This window comes from Atractosteus spatula, chromosome 25 (assembly GCF_055471065.1).
Source record: "Atractosteus spatula isolate fAtrSpa1 chromosome 25, fAtrSpa1.hap1, whole genome shotgun sequence".
Lineage (NCBI taxonomy): Eukaryota > Metazoa > Chordata > Actinopteri > Semionotiformes > Lepisosteidae > Atractosteus > Atractosteus spatula.
Genome location: NC_142730.1, coordinates 619,059 through 632,772, shown reverse-complemented (window position 1 = coordinate 632,772; position 13,714 = coordinate 619,059). Strand labels below are relative to the sequence as shown.

General features: G+C 54.8%; 2 protein-coding genes across 7 annotated transcripts in view; one reads left to right on the top strand and one right to left on the bottom strand.

The window, feature by feature from the left end:
* The window catches only part of LOC148814922 (uncharacterized), a 23,546-nt gene extending 14,461 nt beyond the window's left edge, over positions 1-9,085 (bottom strand). The window contains exons 1-3 of one of the 6 annotated variants that reach the window (XM_088905224.1): positions 9,019-9,085; positions 7,480-7,610; positions 683-894 (exon numbers count right to left, since the gene is read on the bottom strand). The gene's annotated coding sequence lies outside the window, so the exon portion shown is untranslated. Of the gene's footprint in view, positions 1-682; positions 895-7,479; positions 7,611-8,899 lie in introns of all 6 variants that reach the window. The other 5 variants (XM_088905226.1, XM_088905229.1, XM_088905228.1 and 2 more) reach the window with 5 other exon arrangements.
* The window catches only part of LOC148814920 (IgGFc-binding protein-like), a 26,228-nt gene continuing 20,039 nt past the window's right edge, over positions 7,526-13,714 (top strand). The window contains exons 1-8 of the mRNA XM_088905784.1: positions 7,526-7,549; positions 7,839-7,889; positions 8,379-8,449; positions 8,586-8,757; positions 9,029-9,196; positions 9,506-9,620; positions 11,404-12,636; positions 13,319-13,656. Coding sequence (XP_088761910.1) covers positions 7,526-7,549; positions 7,839-7,889; positions 8,379-8,449; positions 8,586-8,757; positions 9,029-9,196; positions 9,506-9,620; positions 11,404-12,636; positions 13,319-13,656 — 2,172 coding nt within the window. The remainder of the gene's footprint in view (positions 7,550-7,838; positions 7,890-8,378; positions 8,450-8,585; positions 8,758-9,028; positions 9,197-9,505; positions 9,621-11,403; positions 12,637-13,318; positions 13,657-13,714) is intronic.

The following is a 13,714-nucleotide window of genomic DNA, read 5'->3' as shown; positions in this document are numbered from 1 at the left end:
TTACTGCATCTTAACCTGAGACACTAGATCAGGTGCCACACGAGAAATATCACTCTGTAAAAACCTCCCAGCTGGCGGCTCCCACACTGCCTCCCAGACTCCCACAGTCCCCTGCCGAAGAGAAGAGTCTCAATCCCGCTCGTGCAGCGACCCCCCCCTCCCCGGGTTTCCCATCCTGCCCAGCCGTTAATCAGTTCAACCCGCCTGGAGCCTAGCTGGCTATGAAGAACGGGGCTTCGCCATTTAATTACTCCTGCCCCTCTGCCACAGTCACCCCTCCCAGGTCAGGGGTCACTCCTGACTGGACGCGCTGGGCTTGAGCTCGGCTCCGTGCGCCTCTCTCCCGAGCTCTGCAGGAGGCAGTAGGGACCAGCCGTCTGAGGACAGAACGGCTGGGACCGGGTCCTTTGGAGGAGGACCGGTCTGCTTTGTATCCGAAGACTGAGCTCAGAAGCTCAGAAAGCCCCCACACGGGTCTCAGCCAGCAATTAAAATGAATCAAAGCCAATTAAAGCTCTAACCCAGCTGACTCCCGTGCCGTCGGACCGGACCGGACCGGACCGCTGTCCAACAGCGGGGGAGACCTCCTCCCTCAAGCCGCGACCCCCGAGAGCGCGTCAGCCGTCGCTGCAGCGCCGCGGCCGGGGTCTGAGAAGCGCGGTGTGAACAGGCGGGTGCTTACCTCGCGACAGCTGACGGAGGGCCGGGGGGGGGGGCGGTGGGAGATGCTCCGCGCTCGGCGTCTCGCGGCCGACTGGTGGTGCGAGCAGCCGCGTCGCTGAGGGTTATTTAACAGGAAGCTCGCGAGCGCAGCGTGCCTGACGAGTCGTTTCCGTTCGTCTCGCGCGGGGTCGGAGGCCAGACGCAGGACTGCTGCAGCCAAGGGCTCGGCTTCTGAGAAAAGAGGAAAAGGCGCTCAGCGAATGTGCACATACAGTACACTGTATGTGTGTGTGTGTTTACAGAACAGAGCTCTAACACAACCGATGAAAACTGCCCGCGTGTGTCCTAGGAGAACCCACTCAGGGCTCAGCACCCGCTAGGACACGGAGAGACGAAACTGAGAGAGCATTCGCTCGGCTTAGTGTTAAGGGTTATTTTTAAATGAGAAGCACGGCTTGCAGACCCCATTAGCGTTAACCCATGAGTTTGCAGGAGCTCAGGCAGGAGAGTCCAGCGGGGACCGGGGCTGTTCGAGCAGTGGAGCAAGAGGCTCAAGAGGAGATCACCGCAGTGTAATTCAGAGCACAGTGTACTCGCGTTACTGTTTCTAGATGCTGTGGTTCATTCCAGGGCTCGGACAGAGTGACACCGAAAAACACCTGTAGAGACACCGGTATGAAAACGGGGACTTTCCGATGCTGTGTGCCTCTTGAAGCTACACCTGTAGATCCCCACAGTGTAAAACCGTCAGCCACAAAGACTACACCCTCGACGGGGTTCAATAGGCTGCCTTAGGGGAAAAGGGGTTCCTGCCCCTGGACGTGTTGGTGCCAGTGCCAACGTGCGTGATTGGGTTTGTGTACCTACTCGAAAGCTCGGAAAAAAAAACGTATTTCAGAACTGCAACAGTTAAAAGGCCACCTTTCACAGGACTAGAAATTGAAACGATTTAAGGGTTTTAAATTAGACCTGTTATTGGGGCTCTCGGGTGGAACAAAACCAAGCGAGTGCGGGGGTCCCCAGGACCAGGGCTGAGACCCCCCCCCCCCCGGTACAGGCGACGGCTCCTCAGTCGCCAGTTTGTGTGCGGTCATTGTACGCGACTCGAGTGGGTGTTGATGACGTCAGTCAGCGCTGACGCAGAGGAAGTTCGCGAGAAACATAACGAGGGGCTCTGTTGCCCCTCAACACACATACACCCCCCGGCGAGAACCCCCGTGCGCTTCCTCTTCCTACACCTGCATTGTTCGGTTCTGCTGAGAACCCACCTGGCCCCGTCCTTAAGCTTCCTTTAATTAATTCAAGACATCCTCTTTCTCTCCTCGCCCGTACAGCTGTTCCGCGCGCTGAGCCCCACTCCGCGGGGACGCCAACATGACAAAAACATCCCTCTGCACCGCTCGGCCGCGAGCAGCGCGGCTCCGACGGGCGCTGCGTGCGTCCGGGCTCCCGGAGGGGGCATCACGCCCTCGTTTCCGCCCCCGGAGGTTTCAGAACAGTGGGAAAACAGAGGAACCGATCACAATGGATACTTTTCCCAGCCATCTCAGTTCGCAGTGAAAGAAAAAACAAAGGATTGCAGTGTAAACGGGTAAAGGGTTTGTCAGCTTGTCGGGCTACATGCACGACGCAGAACACGACCGCAGGACGGGCCGAACGCGGTGTCCAAGCGCGATGTTCCCTGAAACTCGCCTCGGGTCGATGCCGCACGAGAACTCGGGTGGCTGTGACACGAGGCCCCAGCTGCTTTCCACGCCACGCCTGCCGCGCGCTGCCTCGTGTCCCCCTAGCACCGTTCGCGAGTGACGCGGAGAGCCGTGTGCTCCTCACCAGCTGTGGGGCTCGACACCGGGCGGCGGGCTCTGCCGGCTTGCCCCTGTAAGACGTTACTCACATGAGCTCCAGATGCCCACAGTGGGTAAAAAAAAAAGTACCAGCTTCAGTCAAGGGTTTAATTTCCAAACTGACAAGAGCAGCGCTGAAGTCAGTCAGCCAGCCAGCCAGCCAGCCAGCCAGTCAGTCAGTCAGTCAGTCAGTGAGTCAGCCAGTCAGTCAGCCAGTCAGTCAGTCAGCCAGTCAGTCAGTCAGCTAGTCAGTCAGTCAGTCAGCCAGCCAGCCAGCCAGCCAGCCAGTCAGTCAGCCAGTCAGTCAGCCAGCCAGCCAGTCAGTCAGCCAGTCAGCCAGTCAGTCAGCCAGCCAGCCAGTCAGTCAGCCAGTCAGTCAGTCAGTGAGTCAGCCAGTCAGTCAGTCAGTCAGTCAGCCAGCCAGCCAGTCAGTCAGCCAGTCAGTCAGTCAGTCAGTCAGTCAGTGAGTCAGCCAGCCAGTCAGTCAGCCAGTCAGTCAGTCAGTCAGTCAGTCAGTCAGCCAGCCAGCCAGTCAGTCAGCCAGTCAGTCAGTCAGTCAGTCAGTCAGTCAGTCAGTCAGTGAGTCAGCCAGCCAGTCAGTCAGCCAGTCAGTCAGCCAGTCAGTCAGTCAGTCAGCCAGTCAGTCAGCCAGTCAGTCAGTGAGTCAGCTAGTCAGTCAGTCAGTCAGTCAGTCAGCCAGTCAGCCAGTCAGCCAGTCAGTCAGTCAGTGAGTCAGCCAGCCAGTCAGTCAGTGAGTCAGCTAGTCAGTCAGTCAGTCAGTCAGTCAGTCAGTCAGTCAGTCAGCCAGCCAGTCAGTCAGTCAGCCAGTCAGTCAGTCAGTCAGTCAGTCAGTCAGTCAGTGAGTCAGCCAGCCAGTCAGTCAGCCAGTCAGTCAGCCAGTCAGTCAGTGAGTCAGCTAGTCAGTCAGTCAGTCAGCCAGCCAGTCAGCCAGCCAGTCAGCCAGCCAGCCAGTCAGCCAGTCAGTCAGTCAGTCAGCCAGTCAGCCAGCCAGTCAGCAGTGGCCGAGAGGCAGTAAGCAGAAGGTCAGGCTTGTCACAGGTCAGCTGAAGCTTGAAAACATTCTGCTGCATCTGCATGTCACACAGAAACCACAGCAGGGTTCTCTGATCCGGACTTCGGGAATGAAACCTCAGTTCATGATGTCGAATAGTCAGACCAGGGGGGTAGAATATATGTACTAAACTGTAGGGCTCCCAGCACCTGGACCTGTGATCCCTAAATCATTTCCCACATGATCTCGGAATGGAGGCACAGTGATGCAGTGGTTAGTACTGCATCCTTCTAGAGCTCTAGGCCCCGAGTTCGATTCCTATCCTGGAGTGCTGTCTGAGTGCTGAGTGCTGTGGGTTTCCTCTGGGTGCTCCTGTTTCCTCCCTCCATCCAAAGACTTCTGGGAAGACTGGCCCTGGTTTGAGCGTGTGTATCTCTGTCTCCCCCAGGGATGGACTGGTGTCCTGCCCAGGGTGTACCCTGCCTTGTGCCCGTTGCTTGCTGGGATAGGCTCTGGCTCCCCTGCAACACTGATTGGGATAGAGTGGTTAGGAAATGGGTGGATCAGGGAATGTGGTCCAGGATACAGACTGTGGGTCACATGTGTAACATCCACAGCAAGAAAGAGAGACTGAGTTCTGTGACAGCAGGACTGAGCGCGAGAGGAGAGACAGCGGGCGTCCAACAGCTGCTGTTCAATATGATGTGCTTTGCTGAGAAAGAATTGCACGAATGTGCTACACTGTTCAGCAGAGGGAGAAAAAGCAGAAGTATTGACTGGTCCACGGTTTTTGTTGACGGTGGAAAATGAGCTGTAGGGATACCGCGCTCCCCTCAATACGACTGGAGGACCTGCTTGTCCTGCAGGCCGGCTGCTGTTGTTGTAAGTCTGTAATTGTAGGGTCAGGTCCTCTCCAGACATCGGCTCTGCAGGTGCATCATGAAGAGAAGTATAGAAAACCTGGACTGGCCCTGAGGGACCAGGGCTGGACCGAACTGAGGGGAACCGGCCGGTGTCTTGTCTGAGGGAAATAACCGTTTCAAGGGAAGATTCTACAAGCTGTGATCACAGAGAGACCGACTCAGTGCAGCGTGATCCACCTGCGCGCTTGCACGTCGTAAATCGAGAACCTGTTTGCTCTTTGTGCGAAGCGAATGGGAAATGACGGGAAAGGAAGGGCGCACAGGAGCGAGGTCCCCTCTAGCTGCCCCTGCAGCGCCTCGCTCGGAGGGCCCTGTGTGTCGGATCAGCGGGTTGCGCAATGCTGGGTTTTACCTGCTCTTTCCGAAGACAGGCAAGCGGGGGGTGTTGTGACTGACTGTGTCGGCTTTCAGATGAAGAAACGGCCCTGCGTTTGCTACAACACCCAACGAGCAGGGAAAACAGTCTGCCTGCAGTCGAAGTCATGAAAGCCTCAAATGGAGTCTTGAATGTAAAGTTAAAGATGCTCGTCTTAGCAGCCGCGAAGCTGTACAGAAATGGGAAATGGCGGAGGAGAAGTCTAATCATTCCCCGGCGTGACACATCAAGATTTTGCATGCGCACCTGAAACGGACGTGTAGCAGGAAAGTGGCGAGCTTTGAACCTAATTCCTTCCCTTCCTCCAAAATCATCGCCCCAACAGCTGACGCATTTTATAAACCGCCAGTACGATGATGTAGTCAAACGCCCGAATCAACAGCGAAGCACGGGCAGACGTCACCGACAACCGTATAAACAAGCCTTTCCACACACACCGGGAGACAGGAGTCAGCACCAAGCATCGCATCTTCAGGGGAGGATCCGTGATCTATCCGCAAACTTAACGAGTCAGATGGGGGCCGAACTCCCCTCGTTTCCTCTCTTATGTTGTCCTGCATTTATTTGGCCGATCCGTTTATCCAAAGCAACGTACATACGAGCTGCACTGTGCAGCTTCTCCACAGAGGTCATGAAAACGGCACGTCGCTCTGCGGGGTACAACGAGCGAACTGTCTTGCTCTTACGAGCCCAGAGTCCCCCGACCGCTCGTCCACGCCGCTGTTTTTGAGTCTCACGTTCTCCACGCCCTGCTTTTGTGTTCGTGCTTCTAAATGTGGAGAGCTCTCGTCCTCCGTCTCCCGCAGGTGCACAGGCTGCGCCACAGCTACAGCGCTTTGGGGTACAGCTGGCGAGGCCGCGCCAGCCAGCGCTGGGGTGTTCCTGCTCACTTCCTGTTCGGGAATCGCAGCGCTTTGAGCTTTCAGGAGCAGTTTGTGGGGTTTTTTTTCCTGGGGATTTGGTGGGGTCGTGATGAAACCGATGTAAAAACAAACGGGACATTTAAAACACTCCAGGAAGCTGAGTTATCCTCAGACCGCTCCTGCTGGCGCGAATTGGCAGGAATAGTTCCTCTGGGGAGCGGCGCGGTGAGATTGTGCCCGAGCTTGGTCAGATGCTTGCTTTGCCGTCATAATAAAGACGTATTTAATTAGCCTCCTTCCCCTATTTTCATGTTCAAAAATATTCACTTGAAAACTTTAAGGGTGAATTGCAACGGACTTTCGGACTGAGCTCGCAGTTGTGTGTTCGGTTGCGGGCTCGTTAATAGAATGACCACCCGGAGATCATCTCCAGCTCTGGAGAGCAGCTGGACCGGAGCGTATCGATTCAGATGTAGGCCACGTCAATACAGAATTATTACTTTGTCTCGTGTCTGTATGTAACTGAATGTCCCTGGCAGTTAAATGTTTTTTTTTAATTCAAGAACGGCATTAACGTTAAAATATAGTAGACAAGGGTCCGAAACTAGCAATGGCGATACTCAATTGCAAGTCAGTCACGGAACAAACAAGAACAGCAGCTGGGATGCGAGTTTGAACATGTATGGTATTATAGCGGCTTTCATTCCCATTGATAAATGCCGAAGCCTCATCCTTCAGGCGAATAAGGAACCACAGCACATTCATGGCTTCGTGCCTGCAACGCTATAAATGTAAGATTTGTGCAATTTCAGGGGCTACATCTGTTACACTTTATCTGAGTTTTTTTATTTTATGTTTGGGGATCTTCTCCGTTTGAGGCAGGGAGTCAGATACAGTAAGTGAGTTACAGCTGTGCTGAACAATGACCAAGGCGCGCACTGCATGTTCCTAACAGCGGAGTTAGCAAAGCCGTCCAATAATGTCCAATAGCGCCAGCAATTTTATTATTTAAAATAAAAACAGCAATATAATGTGACAGTACGTGGGAGTGGATTTCATGCACATGTTAATATATATATATATTTGCAGCTCTGAAAAGGTAAACTCGGGAGACTTCTGTAACAGATCTTCTAGGGTCATTTCAGCTCATGGGTGTTAATAAACGTATTTATTAATAAATGCGGTGTGACTGGAAAACAGTTTTAGTTAAATATTATAGCAATTTTCAAGCGACAGATGCTTAAATTCACGACTCAGCAACGATAGTATTTCCACGGTATTCGGGAGGTTCTAGCGTGATCCTGAGCTCCGCTCTGCCCGCGGCTGAGCTGCTCGAAGCCCGTGAAGAGGTGGTTTCAGTCTCCTGCTTCAGGACCACGAGAGGGCAGCAGCTGGGACTCTGGGCTCCTTACAATCGAGAACAGGTTTCGAACGGAGCTTGAACTTGAACTTTATTGCCGTATGTAACCGGTACGTGTGCTGGTACAATGGCATTCTTACTGACAGAAAGTCTCTCGATTGTTAAAACAAGTGTAAAAACACAAAGTGCAGACAGTGCAGCAAGACAATATACAAACAAACAGTAGACAACGTGCAAGTGAACAAGTGAACAGTCCGAGTGTCAGCGGCCGCTCTGTTGCAGCTGCTCCGGTGCAGCACGGGGCTGCGGGCTGACGGCGGGCTGGACTGCAGGTAGTTCGCTGCACGTGACCCCACAGAAAATTACTGCGGCAACAGAACCGGTTACGTAACATGCATTAATTAGGAGGTGAGAACGCTTCAAGTGAATTGCTCTCACCTGTGCGCGTGCTGCGGGTGTGATAAGAAGGGGGCCTGGAGGGGCGATGCGCTCATACGCAGGGTGTCAGGTAAGGTCTCTCACCTTCACGGAGACTTTCACTACCGGGATCGCTCCAAGTGTATCAGAGCCTAGGAAAACAAATTAAATAAGGGCTTTAGTATGACGGAGGGCGTTTTAATATACAACAAGGAGGATATCGTTATAACAGAAGCTGATCTAAGGAGTTTTTAATTTGGTCTTGTGGTAAACGTCTTTCAGAAGCTTCTTCTCGGCTGTAGTCTCCTTAACCCGAGTTAGTGTGGCATGTAAATACCGTTTACGTAACGTACTCTAACTGGTCTCGTTCCCTCCCACAGCGATGCCGTGGATACATTTGCTGGTACACGCGTATTTCCTGCTCAATTATGGTAAGCTCTTTTATACTGATCGTGCAACGCGTGAACTTTAACAGGAAGCCCGTCGTAAAAAATATAAATAACCGCTGATTTGCAGTAGCGAGGATAATGGCTCATTGTTTCGGATACCTGGGCAAACTGAGCGGGGGTGGGGTGGTGTGTGTTTTTGTTTCTGTTGTGAGGAAGATCGAGTTATTTAACGGTGCGTGAACGCCTCCCTGCACCTGCCCGGAGAGCACGCCAAGGGCTCCGAGCGCTGTAAATCTGCACAGCAGGCTGACCGCTCGCGGAGCCGTGCAGGTGTGCTGTTTGCACAGCTTGTCACTAATGAGTGGGAGTGGCCGTGGGCACTAGACGGCACAGAGCAGTGCGCAGGCTTGCAGGATGTTGCAGATGCCCTTAGACTTCAGAAGCGACACCCACACCATAGTATCAGAAGATAAAAACAAGTGGTCGCATTTTAAGCCACCCACCCCCACCTCCTCTCTCACTGTCCCCTAGATGGTTGGGGGGGGGGCGGCCGTGTCTGATCTGAACGGCTGCCAGCGCTGTCGCCCGGAGATACTGCGTCGGTGCGGTTGACCCGCGCGGGCAGAGCGGACCGGTCAGAAATGGACTGCCAGACCAGAGGAGTACAACCCTGGAGTCCCCAGTACATCTCCAGGCTCCCCGGGGTCCTTAAAAAGGGGCAACTCGAATTGCCTTCAGGCAGAGCCCCGCCAGTGAAGTGCCGAACCGCGCAGCAATGAAAATCAGCCGAGACGCCGGAGTCCGGATTCCCAGGAGGTCCGAATTAATCGGTTTATCAAATGCACAACAATACAGCGTGCAGCAGCAGTTGGTGGCAATGAAGTGTCTTTTCTGCGAGCTCACCGGAGGGGTAAAAATAAAATTAGACGCTCCTGGCGCAGAGCGGGCCAACTGTTTCAATTCCTGGCCTCAGTCTTTAGCAGCAGAAAGATGTGGGTTTGACTGCGCCCCCAAATCTGCCCCCCCCCCAAAAAAAAAAGTAGTTCCTTTACCCAAAACATCTGGAGAGGCTACGAGCAGGAGCGAGAGCCGGCCAGCTGCGTGGCTTATCCGCGTTCTCTCTCGATGGAGCAGCGAACGTTCAATATGACCGCCGGGGTCGCGCTCTTACCTCTCGCAAGCTCGTCGAGATGTCGCTGTGCGCGGCGCCGGGCTCCTGCGCTGCCTTCCCGCAGGTGCAGGTGGAGTATAACCCGGGTCCGGGGCCGAGCTCGGGCTCTGATTGGCTGGCGTCGCTGAAAGCCGACACCCTGCTGGGCGGCTGCAGCCCAGCGCTGAACTTTCCGAAAGTTTTTTTTTTTTGTTGTTGTTGTTTTGCAGTTCAAGCTCTGTCAGTCAGCAACCAAGACATAAACAGTTTTTTGTAAAGGTCAAATACCGCCACAGTGTCGATCAGACACTTCCCCTTGAGGGCTGGCTCAGCGCTCGCTCTGCGCTACCAGCGTCTTGCGAGGGTTTTTTTTAGTAGTCTTTCCTTGTTTTGAACTATTTCCTGGTCAAAAACAAAACGGTTTCCCTCTCTTGGATTAAGATGCATCGTAATACAGCATGTGTGCTCCGAGTCCTGAGTTGTTTACAGACCTGGACTGCACGGGCAGGGTGATGCAGCCTCTGCTGGCCATCCAGCAGAACTCATCCTGCCGCAGGGTCTCGGCTGTCTGGGGCGCCTGATGCTCTCCTTCAGCCAGTTTGCCCCCTGGCTGCTGGTGTGCTGTGCCCTTATAGGGCGGGGAGTATGGTTTTATCCCTGGGGCCAGAGATCTAGGCTGGGTATTAAATACAGTCTTCTGGCAAACGTGCTTGTATTAGGAGTTCCTCTGCTAATTTCCCTCTTGCAGTGTCTAGATAGGCGTTATCTTAAACCTCCTAGGCATTAGCGAGCTGTATAAAGACTCGATCCTCTGGGCAAGATCCTTGCTCGTATTGATTACTATAAGGCAAGGGTGATCTGGGCGAGCAGCTCCTGCCAGAGCTGGCTGCCACTGGGTCATTGAGTGAGTCGAGCTCAATCGGGCCTCTGCACGAGGTTCTGTATTCCACCCCGTTGGCTGGGAGCTCGCAGTTTCTCGCTTCTGTGTGCCCTACCCTCTTCTGATGAGTCTTCAAGTCAAAGCGTAATATAAGATTCGAGCTGATGAGCCCATTCAAGCCATCAAGCTTAGTAGTGGGTAATGAATCCGAGCCTCTTATCCAGCTGCTATTGCAGCATGTCAGGGTAGCTTGTTCCACACTCCAACTACCTTTTGTGTGAAGTGCCTTGGAGGGTTCGGAACACTTATTGATTGCTACTTGTTCCCCTCTCCACTTTGCTTCGGTGTGGGACTAGTAGAAAGCATCTTGATCTCTTTGGGACAGATTCCAGAACGGCAATATCCTGTTCTTTTTGATTGGTCCACAATTAAACATCCTTTGCTTTTAGAATGATGATTTTAACCAGCAGGTAATGCCACTCCTGATACCAGTTGGGAGTTAAGTAGCAGTGTTAGGGTAAAAAAAGATCAAGCTCTGTTTAAGATCACTTCTCAAAGGGTTAATGCCCCTCGAGGTGCTGGTTTCTCTGGGCCTCTGAGGCGTCCAGCCATGGGCCCCTCCTGACTCGGCTCGGTGTGCTGCAGCTGCAGGTCTCGTCTCCGGTTTTGTTCCATTTCACATGTGCCACAACAAGTGTGTATCGGAGCCTGCTGAACTGGAATTTCAGGATCCAGCTGGATGGCTTTTGCTTATTCTTGCAGCTTGTCTGGATTAACCTGACCTCAAAAAGAAGACAGGTGTGGTGGGTAAAGGGCTGTGTGCTGTGAGAAATGATACTGGAAATTTCCCCCCTGCTTCCCTACATCAGAGCTCTTCCTCTGGGAATGAGGGCTGTTTACAGCTGGCAGCCCACTGACACCCAGCAGGTGTGAGCCTGGCCAGTACCTGGATGACTCCTGGGAAAGCTGAGGCTGCTGCTGGAAGAGGTGTTAGTGGGACCAGTAGGGGGTGCTCACCCTGCAGCTTGTGTGGGTCCTAATGCCCCAATATAGTGATGGTGACTTTTTACAGTGTAGTGTCCCCATCTTTCAGATGTGAAGTAAAACTGACGTCTTGACTTTCCCTGGTCATTAGAAATCCCAGGGTCTTTCTTGAAAAGAGTAGGGGTGTTACCCTGGCATCCTGACCACATTTTCCCCCTGCCCTTTACCCATCATGGCCTCCTAATCCCCCTCTCTGAACTAGCTTTGTCCCTCTGCTCTCCTCCCCACGGGGAGCGGACTGGTGTTGGTGGAGGGGAGTTACCTGCAAAGTGCTTTGAGTGGAGTGTCCAGAAAAGCACTATACAAGTGTTGTAAGGATTATTTTTTTAACACCATCTGTCATTAAACATAAGAGGCTACACTGCTTTGTGCTCGTTGCCCTGCCCTCCTCATCCTGCAGGTATCTGGTGATTTGAAATGGTGCAGCTTCAGCACAGTGCAGGATGGGCCTGGATTTTAAGGGGTCCCTCGTCTCCCTGCAGGTCTGTGCTGGGCCGGGATCACTGGGAGGGAGTTCGTCAATGTCTTCCCGCAGGATGGCGACCCGGGCTCAGACGTGCAGCGGGAGGTGACGATCGCTGCCGCCTCTTCTGCGGGCTCGACCGCCGTCACGGTGCTGGTGTACAACACCAGCTTCAGGCAGGAGCTCTCCCTCGCCGGAGGCCAGATAAGGACGCTGTCCCTGCCGGCCCAGGTGGACATGCCGGGCTCCTACTCGCCCAACGCCTTCCTCGTCCAAGCGGACCAGGAGGTGTCGGTCCTCGCCCTCCGCTGCAGGCCCGGCTCCTGCGCCGCCAGCCCGCTCTACCCCGTGGGCTTCTGGGGCAACCATTACTACGCCATGGCGCCGCTGGTGCCTGGCCAGGCGTCTCTCGCGGAGATCGTGATCACCAACCACGCATCCGACAACCTCGTGGACATCGTGCTCGCCGGGCCGGTCTCCTTCCAGGGCAGGGCGTACTCCCGTGGGGACGTGCTGACGCTCCACCTGGGCCCCTTCTGGAGCGCCCAGCTGCAGAGCCCGCAGAGCCTGTCCGGCTCAGAGATCACTTCCCAGAAGGCCGTGGGGGTGGTGTGCGGGTATACCTGTGCCCCAGAGGGGGGCCAGGGGTGCAGCTACGGGTTTGTGCAGCTGCTGCCCACCTCAGGCTGGGGCGACACCTATGTGGTGCCCCCTCTGCCCACCCAGTCCTCCTCCTCCTCCTCCTCCTCCTCTGACCTGCTGTACGTCTTCACCTACCTGACCACGCAGCTGCGGGTTCAGGACAATCAGGCGCAGCATGAGAGGACGCTGCTGGGGGGCGCTGTGGAGGAGCTCCCGGTCAACCCCTCCAGTGCCGCCTACATCACGGCCAGCAGGGGCGTCCAGGTGGTCTACTTCCGCTCTGGTGCGGCCGGCCCCTTCCTGATGGGCCTCCTCTCCGCTGACCGCTCCTGTCTGGGCTTCGGCCTCGTTGCCCGACCGGGCTTCCAGACCCACGCCGTTGTGGTGGCCAGGGGCTCGTCCGGCATCCAGCTGCGCTACGACGGGGTCCCTCTCCCTCCCGGCGTGTCCTGGCACAGCGTGGCCGGTGTGGACCAGTCCTGGGGCCTGCTGCCCATCGGCAGCCCCGGGCAGCACAGCCTGCAGCAGCTGGATGGACAGTTCGGGGTGTACGTCATCGGCACCAGTCCCACCAGCTCCTACAGCTACCCGGGCCTGTGCTCCGGTACAGGTAATGCTTTCTGTTTTGCCGTGACCCCTTCTTGAATGTAGCTTTTCAGTTTTTTTTAACCAGTTTATGGGAGCTGTTATTTTCCCTTTCTGTCTGTATAAGAGCAGAGGAAAAGGAAATGGGTAAGATGAAACGCATTGCAGCAGGTACCGGACTACAGCACAACTGTCCTGCTTAAGTGGATTTTTAATAGTCTTGGTTATAACCCTTCTCCTGTTGTGAGGAAGTGGATCAGGATGTTAACGAGGGGCTTTTAAAATTCTCCAAGTCTCATTTCTAACCTGCAGAATAGGGGCCTTTTAATCCTTGTTCACTACAAGCAAGGTTAGAATTCTGAAGTCTAAATGTGTCCTGAGGCAGAATGGCCGTTTGCATTGGCACCTCACAGTACTGACACCCTGGGGTGCTCTCTGTGTGGAGCTGGTGTTCTCCCCTTTCTTGCCCCTTGTTCATGTGGGTCTCCTCCCACACTGGGTGTGTCCTGCCTTGCACCTGTTGCTTGCAGTATCTCCCACGGCTCTGAACTGGACGAATCGGCCCGGAAATAGATGGACAAACCATAATTCTCATCCAACTATCAGCTCACGCCAATGCCAGTGTTGCACGTGTTCAGTTTCATGAACAACAAGCCTTCCTGCTGAGTTTCCCGGCATGACGTCGGCGTCTTCCCCTCTCCGTTCAGCTCGGGACCCGTGCCAGGTGGTGCGCTGTGGGTACAGTCGGCAGTGTGTGGTGAAAGCTGGGGTGCCCGTGTGCGTTTCGACTGCTGGGTTGTGCCAGGCCTGGGGAGACCCTCACTACCTGACCTTCGACGGTACTGCCTTCGACTTCCAGGGCGGCTGCACCTACACCATCTCCCAGACGTCCTGCCGTGGCGCTCCGCCCCTGCCCAGCGGCTTCGCTGTGCAGGCCACCAATGAGAACCGCGGGGATGCCAGGGTCTCCTTCGTGCGCAAGGTGCATGTGACCCTGCCAGGGGTCAACATCACCATCGTGAGGGGCGAGGAGCCGCAAGTGAGGGTGCGTGTGCCACTGTCGTGGGTTTTTGGCGGTGTGTGGTGGGGGCCCTGAATGGCGC